Here is a 22,928-nt window from a genome sequence, read left to right as displayed (position 1 = left end):
ATCGAAACTCGATCAAATTTTTATCAAAGGTGTATCAAAGGTAATATAATATTTCAAATATTATTGATCGTCTGAGAGCACCCTAAAAGATCGACATGGGACGTGCAGACGTTCTTGGAGATGATGTTGATGATTTCTTAGTGTTTGCTTCTAAAAATAAATTTAACGGTTATAAATTAGACAGTTATCATGACGACGATACGATGATAACATCATGCCATCCTTCTACGCTGTTGATCTATTGCCTAAGCTATCTTTTCGAGGCCTATCGCTTCAATCGATACATACTTTGAAATCTTTCCAAAATCAACGTTGAATATAGAAAGGAATATAAGGTATCTTGTTTCTCACGACAGTGATCTTAGTATAAATATACTTTGAATTTCCTAATTAATCGAAAAACCCAATTGTGAAAATTAACTCAAGGAATATGTCATATAATTGAAGTTTGGACCGACTTGCACACCACTATGATTCATAGCGCACCATCGAACTCTCGGACTAGCCTGGAGGTCGAGTGGCAGTCTGTCGATGATAAGGACATTCCAGCAGCAATTTCGAATCCCTCCTTCCCATTGGCAGTTATTTAAAAGCCGTCCTTCAACCTCACCCACCGGCCAAGGATTCATTGGCAGTTGGATGCCAAATCCGATCGACTTCGGTTCGAAATCATCCAATTTTTCACTGTTTCGCGTCGATTTAAAATCCCTGAAACAATCACCAAACCCTCCAGTGCTCTTCGCCATGAATCCTTCTCAATATATCTTCTTACTCTTCGTTGGAACTTTCTGTGTCTATGGATTGTGGAAAACCAGTTCTCTTTCCTGGCGAACCTCCACGGTACACGCGAAAGCGTCGATTCAGTTCGACCTCTCCATTCCATCGTCTTCTCCATCCGTTTTCCGTCGATTCTCTAACAAAACAAACAGAAAAACCATCGGCAAAAGTCATAAAAAGTATCGTGGAGTCGTATCCAAATACATGCTAGAGCTGTACCACCGCAGATCAGACGTGGACATAGTTCGAGCGTTAGAACCGATCCATGTGTCAGGTCCGACCAACGAAGGAGCCAGGATTCTGGTATTCTCGATACCTCCGATCGACCCAGACGAAGCTCTAGAGGTAGCAGAGTTGCTTGGCGTTGTTGGATCCATTCTCAGAGTGCGTTTAGATCATACGGACGCTTTTGGAAGCTGCAAATCGAGGAGAGACGATAGTTGGAGGGCTTTCAATGTTACTTCAGCAGTGGCTGCAAGCAGTGGTAGTGCTGTCAGATTCCGAGTATACGGTAGAGTTGGTTATCATCCTTGCGGAGACGGCCCAATCTTGTTATTGAGCTACGCCAAAGTGAGGAAGAGGCGCTTAAGGCGTTCCATTCAAGTAGAAGAGACGGACGAAGACGACGGTCCCCGAAGAAGACGTAAGAATTCCTGCAGACGACGATCTCTTTACGTAGACTTTGCACTGATCGCGTACGACGAATGGGTCGTTGCCCCGCCCGGGTACGAAGCCTACCAGTGCTCTGGGAAGTGCTTTTACCCGTTCGGCGATCATCTTAGCCCCACGAAGCATGCGATCGTGCAGACGTTAGTACACGGTGCTCTCCAGGCTATCGAGGGTGGCAGCAAACCTGTTGGCAGAGCCTGCTGCGTACCGACGAGACTAGCGCCTACCAGTCTGCTTTATCTGGATGCCAGTGGAACTTTAACTTATCAGTACGGCTACGAAGACATGGTTGTTGCCGAGTGTGGCTGTCGTTAAAGTGTTCAAAATATAGGTTTAAAATTAGGCAATTGAGTAAGGAGAAAACGAGTTTTTATGAAAATTAAGATAGGTTCTTAAAGATCGAAAGAAAAGACATTTTTTAATCCTTATATTTCAGTCAATTTATTCCAACGATTTACTTTGCGTTTCTTTATGCAAGATCAGCTTTTATATCTCTTATCTCATATTCCGACAAATAAATTAAAATTTCTCCATTTAATTTAGAAAATGTATGAACTTTCTGATTTCCATTTCTCCCCAATACATTCTATAAATCCTGGATCTGCCTTCTTCCATCTTTTCCTATATGTATCATAAAATATAATATCTTTCAACATATGATATTCTCTGAACTAGCAATATCTGAATAAAAATATTCCTTGTATAAAACATGCATTACATTAAGTTTCATAAATTATAAATTCATCAAAAAATAAGTAACTCGATATACTTTTAACTCTCTACAATGTATTAGATTTCTTCGCTTGTTAATATCAAGATTTTCAAGTAATATTTTGTGTACTCATAGATATTTTGAATAAAATTTATGAGAACCGTTATAGCTTCTACGCTTAGCGTATCATTTAAATATGCAAAGCACGTATGTAAAAGGCTATGAAATAATTTAATTATTAAAGGTCATTCAACCATAAAAAATTGAATCAAAATGGGTCGCAAAACAAATAGCGTTGATATAAGTGGAACGAGTTCGAGCAATTTTCATCGGAATAAAATTTCTTTTTCCCCATAAATCGTAAATGTCTCGAGTACATAAATTATATAAATTATAACAAAATAGAAAAAATGTAATTACAAAATACAAAATTACAATAAAAATATACCTATACAGTTCCTTTTCGTGCAGCACGCGCGATTCCCTTTCCTCGACGCATTGCACGAGACACGATTGGAGAGGAAGAAAGTAACATCTTCGATAAAAATTGTCTTCGTAAATTCTATAAAGTTCTATGTCAAACCCGAACAGTCTTTATCGATTAACTGAACACCATCGAGCACATCTCGTTATTCTTTCTGTTCAACAGATAAGACCTCCCAGGATTATGCAACCTCATCCTTCTGGTTTTTCTCAATTTGTGCCTACTTCCAGCTACCCTTTCAACCTTATATACCTGATACTTCACCACGTTCTCTGGTTGGCTAAGTCTCATGCACAGAGATACCGGTCCGGAGAAGTCTACGTCGGTGGCCAACTCCAATTTCGGTTCCATCGACATGGAGAACTCAGCCATGCTCTGCACAAAGTCGGAACGCACTTTCGTTCCTCCCTGGATCATAATTCCAGCCTTCAGATCCACCAGTGACTGAGCGTTTCTGGACCATAGGCTCAGTTGGATTTGTCCAGCTAAATCGAAGCTAACCGCACCTTGGACGTCGACCTCGGCTACGATTCCCGAGGCCAATGGAATGTATTCGTTGTAGTTATGGAGAGCAGCTAAGGCCTGAAAGGCTGGAGTTCGTTCGGACGCTGACCCAGACCAGACGTGACTCATAAGTTCCCCTTGGCCAGAGAAGAAGACGAATGGCCTGATACCAACACCTAGGAAATCGAGCTCCATTCCTGCAGTAGATGGTTCGACATCCTGAATGTCATTTTCCTGGCTGGAAGTCGAAACGAAGCTTCCTAGGCCTCCCGCGAACAGGCCGAGAGAGAATAGCGCCTCTTCGTGCTCCTCAACTTGGAGGACTACGTCGACTATTCCACGCTTCATCAAACCTGAGTGAATCTCTTGAATAGTTATCAATGATCCATTGCTATCCATTGACCTTAGAAAGTCTCTCGTGAACGCTGTGCTAAGGCCTTTCTGGGAATACACGTTGTAATTAACGATATTCTTTCCACACGTACTCAAAACTTCGTTCAGATCTTTAGCAAATCGAAGATCCTTATCAGAGAGTTGTTCCAATCGTTGACTGAGATACTTCCGAACCTCGTAATCAAGATCTGTGTTTGCTAAATACTCCACCAAGTGTCTGATATCTTCCTTCGATGGATTCGTTTCAAGGATAATATCCAAGGCTATAGTCCTAGAGCTACTGTCTCTCTTTGGCCCACCTATTTCGTAGAAGACTCGTTTGGCTACCTTTTTTACTTCAGGAGTCAGCGAATCTCTGGGTAGCGCTGACAGGGCCTTCCAAGCAGCGACATTGAGTGCTTTATTCTCATTCGTTGCAAATTTTAACAACGTCGGGATCGCAGCCTTGGTTCTTAAATTTCTTAGAGCCCTGAGGAATTTCAGCTTGCACTCCTCCCCCGTGCAAGTATCGAGACCGATTTCCAAACTGATTCTTGCTTTCTCGATGCTATCTGGAGACTCTAAATGACGTGCCATCGCTGCTGCGGTTAAAGCTATCGTTTCTGACACTTTGTCGTTCGGATTGGTTTCTTCCGATCGTCTCAGAATATTTTTGGCGATATCCGCATTCGGCGTTGGAGACAGAGACAGAGCCCAAAGATATCTTTCAGTCTCGTTTCCTATTTCGTCTTGTCGAAGAATTTTCATGACTGCTTGATGCGCTGCTATGGTCGAGGCGGAGCCAAAGATATCTAATAGTTGAGGTTTTATTTGACGATATCGTGGACTTTTTAGGAGCTTCTGCAGTTCATCTGGAGAAGCTGATCTGACTAGAGGTAGTAACTTCAGGAACGCCGAAGCAGATTTTCCAGTACCCAAAGCGTTGTTCTCCAGGGCGCTGCGGTACTCTTCGACCGTTTGTTCGATCTGAAATCAAATATTACAAAAATACGATTAAATATTTATTTATAGTCGATTATTTCCCATTATTTTGATGGCACAAATCTGTGTGTACAATTTTTAATCTATTAGGTATATTAATTTACTGGTAGGATAATGAAATGGATGACTTTATGAGAAGATGTTATGGAGTAACGTGTCTTTCATTTCCTGCCTTATTCATTTATCATTGGTTACTCATAAGCAAACAAAGAACAGGAAACACTCGACAAATAAACTTGTTGATTCAAACGAAGATAATTTTAAGTATCCCAGCTTACCGGCACGCTGTTGATTTTGGCGAGAAATCAGTTTCCATAACAGCATAAGATGTTTATGAGATGCCGGGGAAGGTTAGCAAATTGCATGTATTAAATTAGAATAGATCAATGGAAAGGTGTGCGTTCTAAAAGAAAACAAGGAAAAAGAATTTTATGAACTAACCGTCGGGCATCCGTAGTCAGGGCACGAGAACGGTTCCAATTGTAGCTCGATACTCTTTTCTCTGTATCCAGGTTGCGCAGCAGCGATAGCTTGATTCAAGGTATCAGCCTGCACGGTTTTTGCGCTGAGCGTGCCAGGAAGCAGCTCGAGTGTCCTTTCCGATGTGACGATGGCGCCCACTTCCGGTCTGGCGGTAAGTGCCATTCGATGACTCTCCTCATCACGAATCAAACTAGGCAAAAGCTGCTGCGTGAGCTCGTAGGTTGAATTACGAGTACTCGTAAGCTTCACGCCGAACAATGGATTGGGATGCCGTTTCTTTGGTGGTAGAATATTTTGCTTGCAGGATATTTTTCGTTTTCCCATTGTCCTCGGTCCCAGAGAATGGTACGTTACTTTGCAGAGACCGGAAGCATCTCGTTCCTCGACGTCGTTATCGAATACTGTATATTGGAACAAACTAGCTAAGCCACGTTTGAGGTTTGCCGAAGAGACGCTCTCTGCAGTATCCATGAAGATGGAATTTACGTCGCCGTTTCTCCAAAATATTAGCAAAGGTTTCTGTGCAAGGGCGTTTATTCTGGAAGAGTGTTCGACGAATCCTTCTAGTTCTGAAGCACTTCGAGATTTGATCCACAGTTGTGGTTGCAGGAGCTATGGAAAATACAAAAATTTGTTTTTATCCATGACGATTACTGTGAAAATGTGTAGCAGAAATGAAACGATAGTGAAATGATAATAACCGATCTAAGCAGAATTCCCTGCAAAACAAATCAATCCCCCAAATATTTTTTGCAGTAACTTTCGTGAGTCATGAGGAAGCGTATACAGGCTAGTCATGCAGTTATTATTCAATGTTTTCCTGGCGAGTCCTAAATGGTAAGTATATGAAAAAAGTGAAAAAGGAGAAAGTTTTATAAAAGCAAGAGACACGAGGACAGCCCTGATATATGACGGCCATCTCGATCAAAGCCTTGACAGTGATCAAGGGAATACTCGGAAGATAATATATAATTGCTTAGGAAAATAAGTTAACGTTTCCGCTAAAAGTCTAAACGTAAGACCGTTAACTTATTTGTCGAGACGACTGTATATATTATACATTCACGGTATCTGGTAAAACGTGCTGTACTTTAATCTTTCAAGAAAAGGTTATCATAGCTTAATATAGCTAATACGAACTCCCCACTTATCGTTCGTTGCTCGATAAAGATGCTATTTGAAACTGAGATTTTCCTTTGCATGTAGCAACTTTGAAATTATCAATCGTAGTGTTTTATATGCAATAAATTCATAAATAAATTGTTTGATTTCATATATTTTCTCGTTAAATTCAATAGAACTCAGCGATTATAGACCGAACACTGTGCTATTGATAAAACACAAATATGTATAAATGATAGAATCAGATATTTTATATTTTGAATAAAAACTTTCATGCGTTCGATCAATGTCACGCGAATGGTACGCGAATAAAGAAAGACATTTAATACAAACATATCTCCAAAGAGGGAACAGCAAAGATAATTGGAATCTGTATATATCCAGTTACAAACAATTCGTATTTTACCAAAACTTCACGAAGTACGTATTAGGTATACGGTAAGGAATTCACCGAGTCTCCTGCCATTTACGACTTCTCATTTAAAGTGACAGCAATGCGTCATTCAAGAGTAGAAGAAATCCACTTAACAGAAATTCATTTAATCGAACACTAGCCAAAATTTCGTTTCAATAAATGAAGTTGTATAAAACAGTAACGGTTCCCACCTCGATTTTCAGCAAAAAGCTACTCGGATCATCCGGTTTTTGCCAAATGGCGGTTACATCCAATTCGCCGGTTAGTCGAAAGCCAACGTCCCCGCTGGATTTCGACGGAGCTGCCTCGCTAAACAGCAACGTCGTCGTCAGTTTATATTTCAATCCGCTTGCCAGGTCCCAGCCTCTGGTAGCACCAGCCATGGCTGCAAAAATCAAGCACACTTTCCAATACATGATCGATAAAGTAACAGAAGCAACGTGGATCTATCGTTACGCCCTGTTCTACAAGAAAACCCGCCGAAGAATCGATCGAAGATCGACGCGACAATTTTGGTATGTGATCTGGCAAAGTTACCCGACGACTGACAAACATTGTTACTCCATGGACTCTGTAATGGCTCGTCTATAAGCCAATGAGAATGGGACACACTGAATAGCGGTTGTCTGTGTGTAAGTGCGACGTTGTTCGTCGGCTGACGTTTGCGTGTGGTTAGATACGTGAGTGTAGAATGTTTGGCGCGATTACGAAGTTATGAAACACATATTTTTTTTTTTTCCTTTTTGTTAACTGATACCGTGGAGTGATAGAGCTACAAAAAACAAAAGGAAGAATCAGTGATTATTTTAATTCGAATCTGTACTCGTTAATAAGTGTATGAACTGTTTTTATATGAAACTTTAGAATAGAATAACTTGTAGATAGCTGCCTTTTCTCACTTAGTAAGTAAATGTAATTATGCCGATCGATGCGATAATTGCATTTGAAAATTAACTTGCCAATCTGCTTCCAAATCGTCAATTAGTAATTAGTCATTCTACCGTATTTTACTACACTACTTTCTACTGTCGTTAATTTGATGTAAGAAAATAATATTTTCAAAAACAGATAAGATCTATGATTCTAATTACATGTTTGTGGAAACACTTAATATGTATCAGCGTTGGCACTTAAGGATCCATAAATGCAGCGTATGGGTACACGAAGATAAATATGTTCACACGATTGTGCATACAAGGTGGCTCAAAAATATGACGAAAATAGGAAAAATAAATAGTGCCTTTTGATGTGCAATAATAGATCTTTTGTATAACAACGAGCAAGTTTGCTAGCAAAAAAAAAAAAGGTAAAATCAGAAGTCTAAGAATTTATAATACAGCCAGAATCAGCACAGTTAAACGATACATATCAATTTTCACATTGACAAATCCAATTTAAAAATAACAAAGTCGTACGATTTTCTTTAAAATATTATCGCTATAATATTTCTCAAAATAGATATAACACTGGTATAAACGTACAAACAATAAACAAATTTAATACTCAACCTAATCCCTTGAAATTCACTTCCGTAATAATTAAATTAATCAATTTGCTTGTTACACGTTGACTTACCTCCACAAATATTGCTTTTATAGTCTCTTATTGCAAATGCAGAAATAAACATTTTTCTCGATAGATAGCTCTTCGCGTCATTTTATAAACATTTATGTAATAAAGTTAGAAAATAAAGTAATGAAATAAAAGGAGATATTTCATCGTGATATATTTTCTCAAAACTAAATAAACTTTTAATGGATTCATATTTTACATAGTACAAATCCCTATTTTTGAGTCGCCCAGTATACAAACGTACGCATATCTACGCACACAAAATCGTCACAGTCTGGATCGCTCCTCTGAAAGCGACGAAGCCCTCAGTGTGCTCTATACGAGATGCATGCATATATAGGCACAGGCTTTACTTGTGTACACGAATGTATAATCGCACATCACCAATATACTCCAACGATAAACACCGTTAATTCACCAAGTCCCTGCTACACGACAAGGAAACGGAAACAGTAACTCCGTTCTCGTAATTAATGAAAGGATGAATTGCGGCTATTTTTTGGATCGAGCTATTTTTTGTAATCGAGGATGAAAAGAAAGTTAAACAAAAATAGCCATAACCAAAGTACATTGATAAAAATTAAAAATGAACAAAATTGAATTTCGAATATGGTGCTTGATTTCGTTTGAATCTTCTGTTTCGATTAAAATTACCAACGCTAAAAAGAATAAAATCCAATCGTGAATTCCTAACCACTATTAAGTTACCTCAGATCAGTTATCCCGCCAAACAGGCTCAAATTTATTTTTAGTTTATAGATCCGCATATGTACAACGTTTTCAATTATTTTATATTTTACTAACGAATTCAGCTGAATTGCTGAAAGTAAATTATACAGAGAAAAATCACATTTATTATTTATTTTCCTTTAGTTTTTTTTATATTAAAGTATGTCAAATATAAAACAAAAGGATGTTAATTTACCTGGGGCCATTTGACAGTACGAACCTGAAATACAAAAAACTTCTGTCAGAGACGATCTTCGTAACACTTTAAAGTAATTAAAGAATTATTCTTTTGTTCTTAAGTCCTAAAGTTCTGTAGCCAATTACTGTAACTGTCCTATGCCCCAAGTTAGAAAATAATTTTGTAGCCTTGATTAACCAAACCAGTACAAAGTGAAATACCAAAAAAATACTGAATGTATAGATACATTGAACAAAGAAACAAAAACTGCGTAGATAATTTCATGTGATTCATTGGATTTCATTTAAACACAAGACGAAACTTTATTCTTTGTTCGACGCAACAATTAAAGGTTATAACAGTTAACACGTATTAAACGTTTTTGCACTTCTAATTTACTTAATTTAACTGTTTTTAATCTAATTACTTATCGATAGAACCAATCGAGGAAAAGTGATTAAATAAAAATCTATATCATAAACATATCCTATATATAATACGACGCGGTTCACAAGTTATCGAATTTTTTCTAACTTACACAAGGATAGTTGTAACATCAAAGATGTAAAGAAAATTGGACGTCCTTATTGTGCTTATGAATACAGTTGTTTAAGCAGTCACTTGAATAATTTTAATCAACGTCAAGCACTTGTATGAATAGTTGCCTCGATAGATGGTCGAAACATTGAAAAATGACAAATAATACAGCAAAGGGATTTAAAAATTAACGAGGATGGATGACGTCGCGCGGGAAAGTACATAAGATCGAAACGTGAAAACAGGCGGGCCAACTTGTAAGTTGGTAACTCACCGAAAAGCGTCAGAAGATAAACGAGGGAGACTGTAAGCGTCGTGACCGGCGTTTCCGAGCAGGCCATCCTTCGTTTCTCACAGACGACCTTCCTCGTGCCTACTGCCCCGAGCTCGTGTCCTATGCTGCTCCGTACGGCTCTTCTCCTTCTACCAGTAAATACGAGCAGATACAAGTAAAAGTAATTAGACAAGGCAGGCTTGCGTTATCGAACCCCACGACCATCTCTAACATTCCCCACCACACCACGCGGAACTATTCCCCTTCCATTGCTCGTGATATCACGAGGATAATGTATCAACCCCCTCCATCGGACCTGCTTTTGCGGTGGAAGAAGAATAAATGGAACGTGGGGATATTTGGTGATCTGGTTTCAGGCGCGGTGCATTCGAAAACGAGACGTCTTGTTCTTGTCTTATTTGTATGTAGGAATTGAGTATTATGCGTTCCATGAAGTAAGAGAGATTAAGATAACTTTAAAGAGTAATTGTTGCCAGGCAGTGCGCATAACAACGATAATTTATATGAAACGTAGTACATGTATCGTCTACTTGGATAAATTCTTTGTAATAAGTGGTATTTCACAGTGAATTTTACAAATAGAAAATGTAGAAAATGGTCTTTGAAAGAAATATTACTCTATCTGAAAATATAATTTCATGAAATGGCAAAGGAAACAACCGTGATAATAAATTAAAATAAAAAGTACTGGTTGGCTTTGGCCTATAAAAAATATTTTATTCATCTAATTAAGAACGAATATCCATATTAGGAAGAAAGGACAGTATTAATAAAATATAGAACTAAATAAATAAAGAAAGATATTTGAAAAAGAAATTTATAAGATGAGATTATATATTCAGTTTCAGGTAGAACAACTTTTAAATTATGTTTAAATTCAGAAGCAAAAATCGATTCTGATTATTATAACAATTCAATAATAACATATAAATTCATGTGTTTACATGACGAAATAAGCTTTATTCTTTGTTTTATTCTCCCGAAGCTGTTACACTCTCACAATAAAATTCGTCAAATCGACATGAATAGAAAAAATTACATATTCTGTTACATGTCGATAATTACTTATCGACAAAATGATCTTGGTGTATGAAAGGTTTTGTTTAACAACTAAAAATAGTGCTAGTGATACATTCCTAAACCTAATGTGACATTACCTCCTCCAAGCCAACTGTAGGTAAAGAAATCTTATATTGCGTGATGATTAACAAGATAGATGTCTTTCCATAGATGACAAAGTTAACGACCTTTTTGCTATCCTTTGTAATCTGTGATCATAAATCATACACATGATTCTGACAAAAAATAAATTTTATTAATATAAATATTATCATACAACACGCACAAATTTTCTAACTTCCTCTGGGTGCCTTTTTATAAATAAATATGTTGTTCAATGAAATCCTATTTAATCTAATAAGAATATATAGTACATTAACATTACATATTAATATTGTATAAAGTATAAACGAAGACGTTAAATGCTTAAAAATGTAGTTTCAATGAAAACAATCCATATAAATACTTGAGGATTTTCGTGGATAAAAAGTGTAACAATTGAAAGTTTCATTAAACTGATTGAAAATTATAAGAACTTTATATTTGTACATCAGTCATACAAACTATGATATTTTGCTTTTAGATCTCCTAATTCATTCTGGAGCTGAAATCACATTGTGTACATATACATATAAAAAAAATATCTAAGTATAATCTCTGATTAAGAAAAATTAGTATAAAATAATTACTTTTCTTTCGCATTTCCAAAGAAATAGAATCTTCTATTGGAATGTATTTGTTGGAATGTATTTTACACCTTTGAACACGAGAAATCATAGATAGGGTTGGTCTGTTTCTTTCTGTGCTATGTTTTTTTCTGCAATGAAACATATTTATTCAAATATTGCATTTAGAATAAATAAAATACTAGTTTACTGGGAATTATCAGTACCAGAAAATTTGACATTTTTAATAGATCTTCCCTTGTTGTTATTAGTTTCATCTATATTCAATTTTTCACTATTATCAATGTTAATTTTAAAAGAACTTGTTTTTCTTTTCTTCTCTATAGGTGATTCATTTTCTTTATGTCCTAGTTCTTCTATATCCATAAACATTTCGCTAAAAGATCTTCTCTTAGCTATAGGTGTATCCATTGGAATAACAGTTCTATTTCTTAAAATTCTTATATTTTCATCACTATTGTTGATTTCTTTTTTGTGATTTATAGGAATATCTTTCTGTTTTAGTGTATTTACAGTTTCAACATCTTTATTTTCTTTAATTGGTGTGAAAATATTTCTATTGAATGGTAGAGTTTGATTTGGTATCGCATTTTTATCTACAAAATTTTGTTCCCTCGTGCTTCTTTCTTGTGGTGTACCGAGACTTTTATTCAATTCTTGGAATGCTATTGCCATTTGTGTTGGTGGAGACGTTATTTTATTATCTTTTGAATTTTCTTTGATATCATCTTTATGTTCATCAGATCTAACGTCATCAAAAAAATGTTTTCTTTCTGTTCTAAAAGCTGTTACATTATTAGAGCTATCAAGATCAAAATTATCTATTCTTGACAATGCTGCAGCTAAACTTAATTTTACCTCTGTTTCTTCATCAATTGGCACTTCATTTAAAACTATATGATCATCAAAATTAACTTTATTTGTTAATTTCATGAGACATCCCATTTTAGCTGAATCCTTTGGCCGTTTTAATATGCTCTTTCTTGGTATTTGATTAGAATTAATGTAAGATATTGTATCATCTAACTGAACTTCTGGTGTTTTACATATTTCACTCAGATTTATTGTTTTTGAGCAAGGCTCTTGTTTCGACAATGCTTCAGATAACTGTATATTTTGCAGTAAACTTAATTTTTCAGCGTACTTTGCAGGTGAAAGTCTTTTTCCATTAGAGCTATTAAATATAGCCTTTATTTTGTGTTTTATCCCAGAACTTATATTCTTTTCATATTTATCACCTAAAGTTTGGTATAAATTAGATTCAAGTTTACCTTTAGCACCACTGTTTCTAATTTTCTGTGTCATCTTATGTTTTTTTTTTGTTAAGATAGATTTAATGGAATCTAATGTTTTTTTAGTAACTGATTTGTTATCAAGCACGTCTTCTTTCCTGTCCTGTGAACAAAGATCCCTCAATTTTTCAAATTGTAAATCACATTTTTTTATATCCATGTACATCATATCCCAAAATCCTTGCAAATCTTTGCATGTAACTAACATCTCTCCTTTCCCTATTTCGCAATTAGTAACCAATTTACGAAATCTATCAAACTTTTTATTTATTAACAAATGTGTTTGTTCAATAACTTGATTTATTTCCCATTGAGCATTTTCTGTAATTTCAGCTTCTACAACAATTTTCATCCACTTTTCACATAATTCGGTTAATCTATCCGTTTCTTTATTCAAAAGAAAATGAAAATATTGTGCGGTACGTTCTTCTTCTTCAATTGAAATATTTAAATTTTTCATGATAGTGTCTTTGGTAGGAATATCATAGCTCGAAGAATGACGAAGACTAAAACCCCGTTTTAGCTGCTGTTCTTTTCTAGCATTGGATTTTCCACGATTAGAAACTACATAAGGAGAAAATATAACCGGTATAGATAGAAAATTTGACTGTTCCGACGTAGATACATTATTATTTGAAGAAAAACCTGCTTCTTTAACTCTAGTATTATATATTTTGCTTGCACTAGCCATTACTTTACTTTCATTACTATTATTTTTAAAAAATCGAGATATTTATAGATGAAGTACGTTTGACTAAGAAGCACATGTAAACATTAAAATACATTCATGTAATTTCTACATTCGCTGCTTGTAAGGGATATAACACAATCATCACAGTCGAACGAAACCAGTAAACTATAATAATATGGAACTATCATAGATTCATGTATAGTTCGTAACTAAAGCATTGCCTGAGGCACTCAGCACGGTCGTATAAACATAACAATAATACATAACCACAATAAGGCTGGAACATTGGAAACTGCAATGGAGGGGCTAAGATTCTCAGTAGTTTGATATACTGTGATGTGTTTTACAAATTGGCTGCTAGATAGCGCTGGGATAAATTTGTTAAACTTCTGCATTGAACACCATTTTCATTATCCTTACCACCGAAGATAAAGGATATAAACTAAACTACTTTAAATAAATGATAATAAATTTACATAATAGAGTAGAGTTCAGTTACAGATACGTTCGTGTGTCGCAGATTACGAACATATGGCGTACTACATCACGAAGCCTGACAAGTCGATTGGAGCGCCTTGGGAAATATTTTCTGACCTTTGTAAGAATCTCTCTCCTTCCATTGGAGCTTTTAGACCTGTGTATACCAACCACGGACAAGTATACAGTAGTATCTTATTCTTACTCAATGATAATCAAGATGTCTAAGAACCGTTGGTGACTAAAGTCAATGACAGAACGATCGGTATTTCAGAACATGTGAAACGGTTGGTAAATGGTAAACCCTATGCTATCTCTAGTTAGCGCCACTCTAGAGAATGTCGAGCCATCACGGTTATGATTGAGCTACAGTAAGCAAAGAAACGTGTTCGATAGATAACTATTTAATCCACCAAAAGTTGTGTAAGACTCCACCAGGATGCACTAACAAACTCTTAAAAATTGCGAATCTAATCTTCAATAACTTTAATGAAGGTTACACTAAATAGATCTTGAAAGTCCTCTTATTACTTGCAGTTATACCACTGCATATAATAAGTACTGTTAAAAACGGGATGTCTTGCTTATCTGTGACTTTATTTATGATTACAATTGTCATACATGTACTCAAATCCCTTTATGGCATACAATTATTCGAAACGTGTCAAAAGACTAAGAGATCGGCATAAGCACCCATATATTTGATGCGTTCTATTTACAGACAACCATCGGCATCCCGCAAAGTTAAAGCCTCTAATGAAACAAAGAATCCTACCGTTCATTGAAAAGTACTAGATTTTCTGTTACGTAAATATTTAATTTTGGAATTTTATTGTTGAGCCGTTCCCGACTGTACTGCAATGTCGGGCCGACTCGTGACAGAGGAAGAGCAAGCCCTTCATCTCCGTCTGGTTTCAAAAATCAGGTTAATATTCTGACTCCCCAATGGGGAGTGTATCAGATATTAAGCTGATAAGAACAGATACTACACTTTGATCTTAGCCATAAGGCCGAGAAGCGATAAATAAATTAATTTCAGCAGCTTTTATAAATCAGGCAGTGTATAATTTCGCTTGTGAGAAGGAAACTAGCAAGTATACTACCTCTAGCGGTTTGTACGGAAACTATCTTTACCCCTCTACAAATGACAGAACGTGGTTACAGTTTGTCAGGGGCTAAGGTGGATTGTCACTGACAACTTTAGATACCTGAGCATTCGTACATATGTCCTGGGTATCAAACTCATATCACTTTTTTCGCCTAATTCAACTAATCCGGTACCTACCCACCCACCCACCCACACACACACACACACTTCTACGTCACAAGAATGTTTCTATATACACTATATAAAGTGTTTCTGCATACACTATACGTTCAATATACACAGAATATTGTACATGTATTACCTATGGTATAAATAAATGATCGAAATTCGCATGAAATATTTTTAGTTATTTTTATAAATACATACAGGGGAGTACATTTTTAAATTAAACTTTAATAATTGTTTCATTTATTTTTGCAGTAACTGTTATACCGAGCTGCGTTTCGCGCTGATAGTTATACGGTTATCGACTAGATGAAAATTTTCGAAAATATATACATATATAAATGGTTAATAAAATCAATGATTGCTCGTATAAGACAATGGGTTATGCATTACGGGATTAAATCAAAGAAGATACCGAATAAGCGGAAGAATAGGACTCTGTTAAGACAACACGTGCGAAAAAACGAGCTGTAAAGAAAGCGAAGCAAGTTGAACGTAAAAGGAATACGCGAAACACGTGCAGCAACAAAAGCTGTGGCCGCATAAACTCTCGCAGAAATGGGAACCGGTCGGTTTGCAGGCCGCAACGAACGATCCGGCCGGCAGCAGTCGCGCTAAATAATCATAACTCAGAGAGACATTTGTAACGCCAGCTTCTCGCCCGTATTTATCGCTGTTGTTGGACGGTTTGTTGCAGCAATAACGGTAATGGGCCAGCTCGACCGGCCGCCCAACCCCTCGAAACCGCCCCGACGACCCTCGAATCCGCCGCCAACGCCGGCTACCCCTCGCCGAGAGCGATTTATCCTCGGGTAATTAGCGCAGGTAATAATTAATGCCGCCGCGCATTGTGCTAATTATCACCGGAGAACCTTTTAAGAAATGAAAGAACATTCGAAATAAAACAAAGAGGCTGCGACAGGGGATGGGCAAGAGGCTGCAGGTGGAGGGTACAAGGTAGTCGGAAGAAGGTTGGGGACGAGGCCGAAGGGAGGAGAGTTAGAGAGATAAATAGGATAGTAGAAAGATATTTACAATCCCGGGAACGAGTCTTTGTGATAATAAGTGGTAATGAGAAGGAGAAAACTGTTGGAACGCAACGATCCTCGGGTTGCAGGTGGTTGTAATAGAGATTTTAGACGCAATGAGCAAGTTTATTTTCCAGTTGATGCTCGGTTTTGGATTTACGGAGATCGGGCGGTGCAGTATCGACTTTTATTTAAATAAATTTCGCGAATTTCAACGCGCTAAGTAACTTTTATAAGACGGTTGTTACTCAAACATGGAAAACGGAGTGAAAACAAATCCTACATTTTGCTACGTATATTTCACATATCGCGTGCATCGTTCAGCTTTTCAGCGACATTTCTAGCCCACATATTCGTAGAAAAAACGAGTTATCTTACTCTTAGGATCACCTCGTTTCTCGGTTCGCTCTAAACCTTCTACTGCCACCTAGAAACATGTAGACACGCGAGTGCATGTACGTATTCAAACTGGAATCAAAGACCGAAGAAGTCTCACTCATCCCAATCCTCGACACAGCGAAAGTATCACCCTTAAAGTATCAACCCCTGGCTCACATCTGCTGGACAGCGACTCCAATCTACACCCTGCAGGTCGAACAAATCAAAAGAAAACACATCTTGATAGCGATAAAGCGGGGCGAAAGAGAGTTGGAAGGTGGACGGGGGTAGAGAACGCAGAAACGTAACGAGTGGTCGGGAGAGGTCGGGTCTACGGGATGTTTGCGCGCCTATATGTATATTCCAGGGCCGAGTAAGGGACCACTGACATACGTATACGGCCAGGTAGCGTATGAAACGCGAAGTGTGTAAGTACGTGTGGCTCCATACAAACGACAGGCAACGGAGCCAAGCAGCTATCCATCAGGGTGCTTTTGTCGCCCTAATGAGAGCTTGAATTATTCAGCTTAGAGGACGCCCCTCTCTGCGAGGACCCCTTCTCACCTTCTCCACCTCCTTCTCTTCCTTCTCTTTGCTTCTTCTCGGCGACTCTCTGCTTGTACACGCTGGAAAACTGGAGGAATTGAGAATTCCTCCGTTCGTTTCGATGCGTAGATTAACGTGCGTCCTTAAGCCCGATTTCCTACAATTTCATACGGAGTCGAGAGTTGAGACGATCTTTGTAGGTTTAGCGAACAGATAGATAGAATTGATTTGTTTCCTTTCTTTTCTATCGGTTTATGGGGGCATCTTTTCCATTTAATACACGGTCACATGGCGATATACGAAACGATCGTGTTTTTAATCTTTCGTTGGAAAACAGCGAAAGGATTTAATTTACAGAAATAACACGTAATAAATCAACATAAAATGTATTAAATTCTGTTGCTTTTTATCGAAGGATAAATTTATTAAATCTCCAGGTAAAACCACCAAAAATTCCTCGTTACACATTGAAAATTAATTTGGAACGAAACGGTTGCAATTGGAAGCTTGACGCAAACCATTTTTTACGCCAGTCGCTCGAAACAGTCGGTAGGATTTATCCGACAAAATAAGACGAAATTACGGTTAGTCGAGCTGCTATTATGCGCGGTTTGGTTGAATCGGCCAACCCAAGAAGCTTCGGTTAAGAGCGTATCAACGTGAAAGCGACTTTTTCAATTCTCCTTTCTCTCTCTCTCTCTCTCTCTCTCTCTCTCTCTCTCGGTTTCCTACTTCCTTTACGCGATCACAGGCGTATTCAGGCCGCAGTCAGTTTCGTAGTTTGATCCCGGCCTTCGAAATCGTTTCTTAAACCTAGAACCGGCACACGCAAAAATCCCATGAAAGATTCATGGTCCATCAACGTGGAGCGTTTCTGTGCGAAGGTCGAATCCCTATTAAATCTAACGAAGAGATTTTTCGCCGGACCGCTCTTCTAGCCGGGCCAGTTCTGTCAACTAATTTCCCCGGCGATTTTAAAATCATGGCCAGAGAACGGCGATTCATTCGTGCATCGTCCCGTCCTTTTCAAAACTGGAACGTGCACCATAAATGCTTGAACGCTCCAAGACGTCGTTTTACCTCGTGAAACGTATAAATACCGAGTCTTTGCCTTAGCGCGACCTCTTTCATATATATGTTTTCTACCGGGTATTGCACACGTTCCTGGCGGCCTATGCAAAGCTCATTTCCTCGGAGATAATTGCACTGTGATATCGTGAAACTCATCCTTTTTGTGCCAGCGAGAGAAAGAGAGGCGAAAGGGGGTTTGGAGCTGGCACACTCGGGGCGAGGAACCTCGGTTTTATTAAAGTTCCTTGCACGTTGGTTGCCTTACTTTTATGCTGCCGTTTCACGAGGCGAAAACTTGCCCTGTAAGTCGATAAACTTCCCGGTAACTAACCGACATTTCAGATTTCCACGTGCTATGCCTCGCGTCGACGACGGGGCCACGTTTACGAGTCTTTCGTATGGAGTTTCTAACTCGTAAGGGAAGGATTTCTATATGATCGTGGATTGATATTAGCCCCGAAGCTTTGTCTCTTTCGTGGAAAGCGGAAACGTGTATCTTATCTCGCAATTTCTTGAAAAGAAATCTCTTCGACAAATTCGTTGAGCTTCGAGGCGTTCGCTGTTTGTCGCGTTGATTAACGATTATTCGCAGAATCGCGAGTTTGCTTCTGAAAACGGTTTGTCTTTGTTTAACGAACAAACTTCGTACTTTGTTTGTTTAACTTTTACCGCGTTAATTACTCGCGTTTTTAATCAGTGTAACTCGATTGAAACTGTTTGGTATTTTTTTCTCAGATTAACGTTTCGCAATAAAATTTAGTACCGACGAATTATCGAAACTCTTCGATACATTTACGAGTGTTTTGGTATAGTCGAGAGAATATTTCATCTATTATACAAAACGCTTTCTACGTTATATAAAATTAAATTCTATTTATCTTTTATTTATCTTGCTAATTATCAATAACATTCTTTTTCATATACATATATACATATGTATATATATATATATTATCTAGGGGAAAGAACGCAGAAATATTTTAATTGAAAGAACCGACTACTTTGTAAGTTTGTAACATTGGAGCAAATGAATTAACGTGTCCAGGAACATATGCGCATCTCGGTTTCCAGGGGGTTTACGCTTAAATAATCGCTTGGGGTTGCAGAGACCAAATATTTAAAAATATATATTATGCATTGCGCGCTCAAATAGAATTATTGCCTTGAGCTATTCGTTAATCGACGAAACAAATTATCACGTCTCCTTAATGTGATAACAAGTTTCGTAAAATCGCAATTTTATCATTTATATGATAATATAAATAAAAATTGCACAAACTTCCAGTTAATTTCTGACTGACCAACTATATTTCCACTTCTTAATGAATTTTCATACTATTTAAAAAATAATTTCTTATGGTCGATAGTATAAGTAGATTTGGATATCTTCGTCGTTAGCTCGCTAACAAACCGTTGGAAACGATCTCTGGCCGTATTGGTGGTTCGCTAGCCGGCACAATCCTCACCCTCGGAATCCTACGATTACGGCGTAAGAAAGTCGTCAAATCGGAGACACCAGAAAATTTATCAAATTTCTGTCTCAGGCGTAACGATCCGGGGGCTCGAGGAGGGAGGCATAGCGAGAACAGACGTCGAAGCTAAGGGTTGGCGGTGGGGGTGGGTGCGCGAAAGGCGGACGGGCCGCTACATCCGCAAAGCTATTATAACCGCTCGAGCGAATCTCTATTAAAACGTGTTTACACTGGCTTAGGGGTTGACTCAGGCCGCCCCTCCTGGTCCTTGGTTTCAACCAACTCCGCTTCTTCGTGCCACCCCTGCCGAGACTCGCCTATGTACGCGCGTTCCTAACGCGAGCGTGGATGTGTGCGTGGCCAGGCCACGCGCCTATACCACAGCACGGTAATGCCTATCTAATTGTCGCGTGTATGAATAGTGAATCCCGGAGCACTCGAGGCTATGAGCTGGATCCAAGCTAACATAAGGGGAGAGCCATATGAGCTAATCTATATTATGATAGCCCGAGCCGCGGGCATCTCCACCCCCAACCCCACCTCTGTCCTCCCCCAAGGGTCTGGTCGTCGTGTGCTCCTTCAAGAGTCTGTCCATGACGGCGCGGCTGCTTTTCCACCCTAACGGTGGCTTTATTATTACCTAACCGCAGTGCCGCGCTATCTGACGAGGTTACTTCGCCGCGCGGACTCCCCGCGTGCGCGCCAGCAGTCTCTCTTCAAATATGTAAGCCTGGCCGTTCGAATTGGCTCTACTTCGTTCGATAAGTAATCGTTTTCTAACGGGCTGATGGTGGATACGCTGCAGATTGTTCGTCAGGGATCGGTTTTTAAGTTCGGTCGATCCTTTGCGCCGGATAACGAAATCGCGGCTCCGACGCGTTTGAGGTACATGGTATGCGAAGCCGTGTGGTTTCAGGTTCGTGAGTGTAGCAAGTTACGCTAAAAAGGAGAGTTGCCGGGCTTTTAGTCGCGAGAATGATTTTTTCAACAGTCCTTTCCTATCGTTTACTCGCGTCGTTTTTTCTCAAATACGTAAGAAACCCAGCCGAAGGGGAAGGGATAATTGTTTGCTGACAGAGCTGGTGGATAGTCTTTAATATTTCATTCTTTGGATATTACGGATGGCCCGAGTGCGACTCACCGATCTGATTTGGAATTTGCTTCGTAATTTACTTGGTGTTCTAAGCTTAGGGTCTGATTACTTTCACAAGCGTATCTAAAAGATCTTGCAAAGACATACATTTACTTTTATTTGCTATGAAACGCAAGAACGAAAGCCTTTTATCGATCGGAGTATATCCTTCCATCGAATATTATAAAGGATCTGTTACAAAGGTTACGATTTTCGGAATAACGTTTCGATATTTACGCGAAGACAGCAACCCGTTGAAACCAGTGCAGCGTCATTAAAAATGATGTCATTGCCAGTTAAGCATCCCCTTAACGTTGTTCCTCTTGTCTTTACATTCGACAAAGGGCCTCGAAGTGTCGTAAGCTTCTGTTAATTTATCACGACGGAAGTGGAGGGTTGGAGTTGCTCGTAGTAATATCACCCCGCCCATCCATTTCTTACCACCGGAGTATCGTCTTCCCTCTTCCTTCCTTCGCGCTTCCGGTCGATGCAAGCATTCTATTTTATATACAAAAGACCTAATAGTGGTAAACGTTCAGAGGGTGATCGCTAATGTTCCGACTGCTATTAAGGCGTGCAGACGCGTGACACGTGACCACCAGCAGCGAAAGAACGAAAGAATAGGACATAGAGATAAAATCTCACCGATACGCTAAAGGGATGAAATGTCGCGTTCAAGTAAGAGCGTTTTATGCGTCTGACGGCGAAACAAGATGAAATAGAAAAGTAAAGGATCAAATGTAATGGCATCGAGAATATGATATTTTATCTGTGGAAGGTATTTTTGCAACTTTGTCTTTCGCAAATGATTTGGTATCGCGAACCATCCATCTACCGATCTCGGATAGCAATTTAAGTTTCTGCGATATCACGCTCTTCAATTTGGAAATAAAAACACGATAACTTTCTAACCCAATTCCTAGCGTTGACATACTTCTGAAATCGAGGATGCGCAACACACAGATATCCTATATGTGGTGAATTATTCCGCGAAAGAATTGATTCGCCGACCAAAATTCAAGTACCATCCAAATTTTTGCTATAATTTATCAACTAGTTTATCAAGGATCTTGTAGCTAGCCGTCGAATTTCTCGATGAATTACCTTCTTGAAGTAGCACAAATTCGGAAGAAATGGCACGTGACCGTGGAAAGTTTGTTCTGCCAGTGGATACAGTTAAGTCCAACATATTCAGGGGCGCGTAATCGGGTGGGCGTCGCGCAACGAAGGGGAAGTGTATGGCGGCATTTGGGAGCGTCGGGACGCCGCGCCGGACATCGCAATCTCAACGTCCCGCCCAGCCCTCTTCTTCTCGTACCACTCGACGTCTACCATTGTGATGGTAATATCCCCGGGTATAGCAGACGGGCTTCAGATTTATCGCATAGTCATTCCGGAATTAGCTTTTCTCTACCCGATGATCTTCATTGAAAGCTATTGTCTCTCTTATTTGCTACGTCGTAACGCGACCAACCTTCATTTATTATTCTTACGAATCCCTCCGGTTTATTTACGCTAATAAACGCGTGATATCGTGTCACGTGAATTCGTTCGAGGATATTTCGATCCCTCGTTTACATGGTCCACCGGCAATCGATTTCTGGCGTTATGTCAGGATTTCATAACGTCATCGACGCCAGATTTATTTTAATCGCGCGATTAATGTCGTATAATGAGATTTGTTTGAAAATGTAATCGAAATGATCAAGTGTCAATGAATGTAACGCGATGCTATATTAAACTGTTAAATTATTGCTTCGTTGCTTCAAGGTGTAAATGGAGTTTAAAATTGATCAAGTTATCATTGAATTTTAGAATAACTAACGATAAGGTAAATAGAGATTTGTTTCATCCCTTGGTTATTGAAATTAGCTTATTTTTACATTTTCTCTGCTTGTTAAATACGTGTTTCTCATAAACGAACGAAAGCATTCGTAGTTTACTAACGATTATGATCTTACAAATTATTCTA

The 22,928-nt window shown here is 38.5% G+C and overlaps 3 protein-coding genes and 1 non-coding gene across 9 annotated transcripts; 1 reads left to right on the top strand and 3 right to left on the bottom strand.

The window, feature by feature from the left end:
- The first annotated feature begins 143 nt into the window (after positions 1 to 143).
- LOC122574446 lies at positions 144 to 1,761 on the top strand. Its single transcript, XM_043742070.1, has one exon. The coding sequence runs from the start codon at positions 532 to 534 to the stop codon at positions 1,759 to 1,761; it is 1,230 nt and encodes a 409-aa protein (XP_043598005.1). The 5' UTR covers positions 144 to 531.
- On the bottom strand, positions 1,574 to 10,042 carry LOC122574440 (microsomal triglyceride transfer protein large subunit). Of its 6 annotated transcripts, none has more exons than XR_006319060.1 (6): positions 9,831 to 10,042; positions 9,038 to 9,061; positions 6,732 to 6,925; positions 4,962 to 5,615; positions 2,607 to 4,505; positions 1,574 to 1,686 (listed from the first exon to the last, which is right to left on the bottom strand). XR_006319060.1 is itself a non-coding variant. In XM_043742056.1 (5 exons), exons 1-5 carry the CDS (start codon positions 9,895 to 9,897, stop codon positions 2,760 to 2,762), a joined length of 2,685 nt encoding a protein of 894 aa, XP_043597991.1. In that variant the 5' UTR covers positions 9,898 to 10,042; the 3' UTR covers positions 1,861 to 2,759. The 6 variants fall into 6 exon arrangements, 3 of the variants coding, with proteins under 3 accessions (XP_043597991.1, XP_043597992.1, XP_043597993.1); XR_006319058.1 differs by having other exon boundaries at positions 1,615 to 1,751; XR_006319059.1 differs by lacking the exon at positions 1,574 to 1,686 and adding an exon at positions 1,861 to 2,067.
- Positions 10,043 to 11,144: 1,102 nt separating this feature from the next.
- Positions 11,145 to 13,837, bottom strand: LOC122574427. Its single transcript, XM_043742035.1, has 3 exons — positions 11,803 to 13,837; positions 11,600 to 11,727; positions 11,145 to 11,514 (listed from the first exon to the last, which is right to left on the bottom strand). The coding sequence occupies exons 1-2, from the start codon at positions 13,577 to 13,579 to the stop codon at positions 11,684 to 11,686; spliced, it is 1,821 nt and encodes a 606-aa protein (XP_043597970.1). The 5' UTR covers positions 13,580 to 13,837; the 3' UTR covers positions 11,145 to 11,514; positions 11,600 to 11,683.
- Positions 13,838 to 14,886: 1,049 nt separating this feature from the next.
- LOC122574520 lies at positions 14,887 to 15,078 on the bottom strand. The gene has a single exon (XR_006319090.1). It is a non-coding gene; the product is annotated as a U2 spliceosomal RNA (small nuclear RNA).
- Between the last annotated feature and the right edge of the window lie 7,850 nt (positions 15,079 to 22,928).

The sequence above is a fragment of the Bombus pyrosoma genome, linkage group LG13, assembly GCF_014825855.1.
Source record: "Bombus pyrosoma isolate SC7728 linkage group LG13, ASM1482585v1, whole genome shotgun sequence".
NCBI classification, from domain to species: Eukaryota; Metazoa; Arthropoda; class Insecta; order Hymenoptera; family Apidae; genus Bombus; species Bombus pyrosoma.
The sequence above is the reverse complement of the archived record's forward strand: the minus strand, read 5'-3'. Positions and strand labels throughout refer to the sequence as shown.

Bases quoted from the DNA above. Each gene is read 5' to 3' on its own strand.
- LOC122574446 (XM_043742070.1), top strand. From the start codon at position 532: ATGATAAGGACATTCCAGCAGCAATTTCGAATCCCTCCTTCCCATTGG.
- LOC122574440 (XM_043742056.1), bottom strand. From the start codon at position 9,897: ATGGCCTGCTCGGAAACGCCGGTCACGACGCTTACAGTCTCCCTCGTT. The intron at 9,062-9,830 runs GTGAGTTACCAA...TTTGTATTTCAG, and splicing joins TTATCTTCTGACGCTTTTCG to GTTCGTACTGTCAAATGGCC. The intron at 6,926-9,037 runs GTAAATTAACAT...TGATTTTTGCAG, and splicing joins GTACTGTCAAATGGCCCCAG to CCATGGCTGGTGCTACCAGA.
- LOC122574427 (XM_043742035.1), bottom strand. From the start codon at position 13,579: ATGGCTAGTGCAAGCAAAATATATAATACTAGAGTTAAAGAAGCAGGT. The intron at 11,728-11,802 runs GTACTGATAATT...GTTTCATTGCAG, and splicing joins TAAAAATGTCAAATTTTCTG to AAAAAAACATAGCACAGAAA.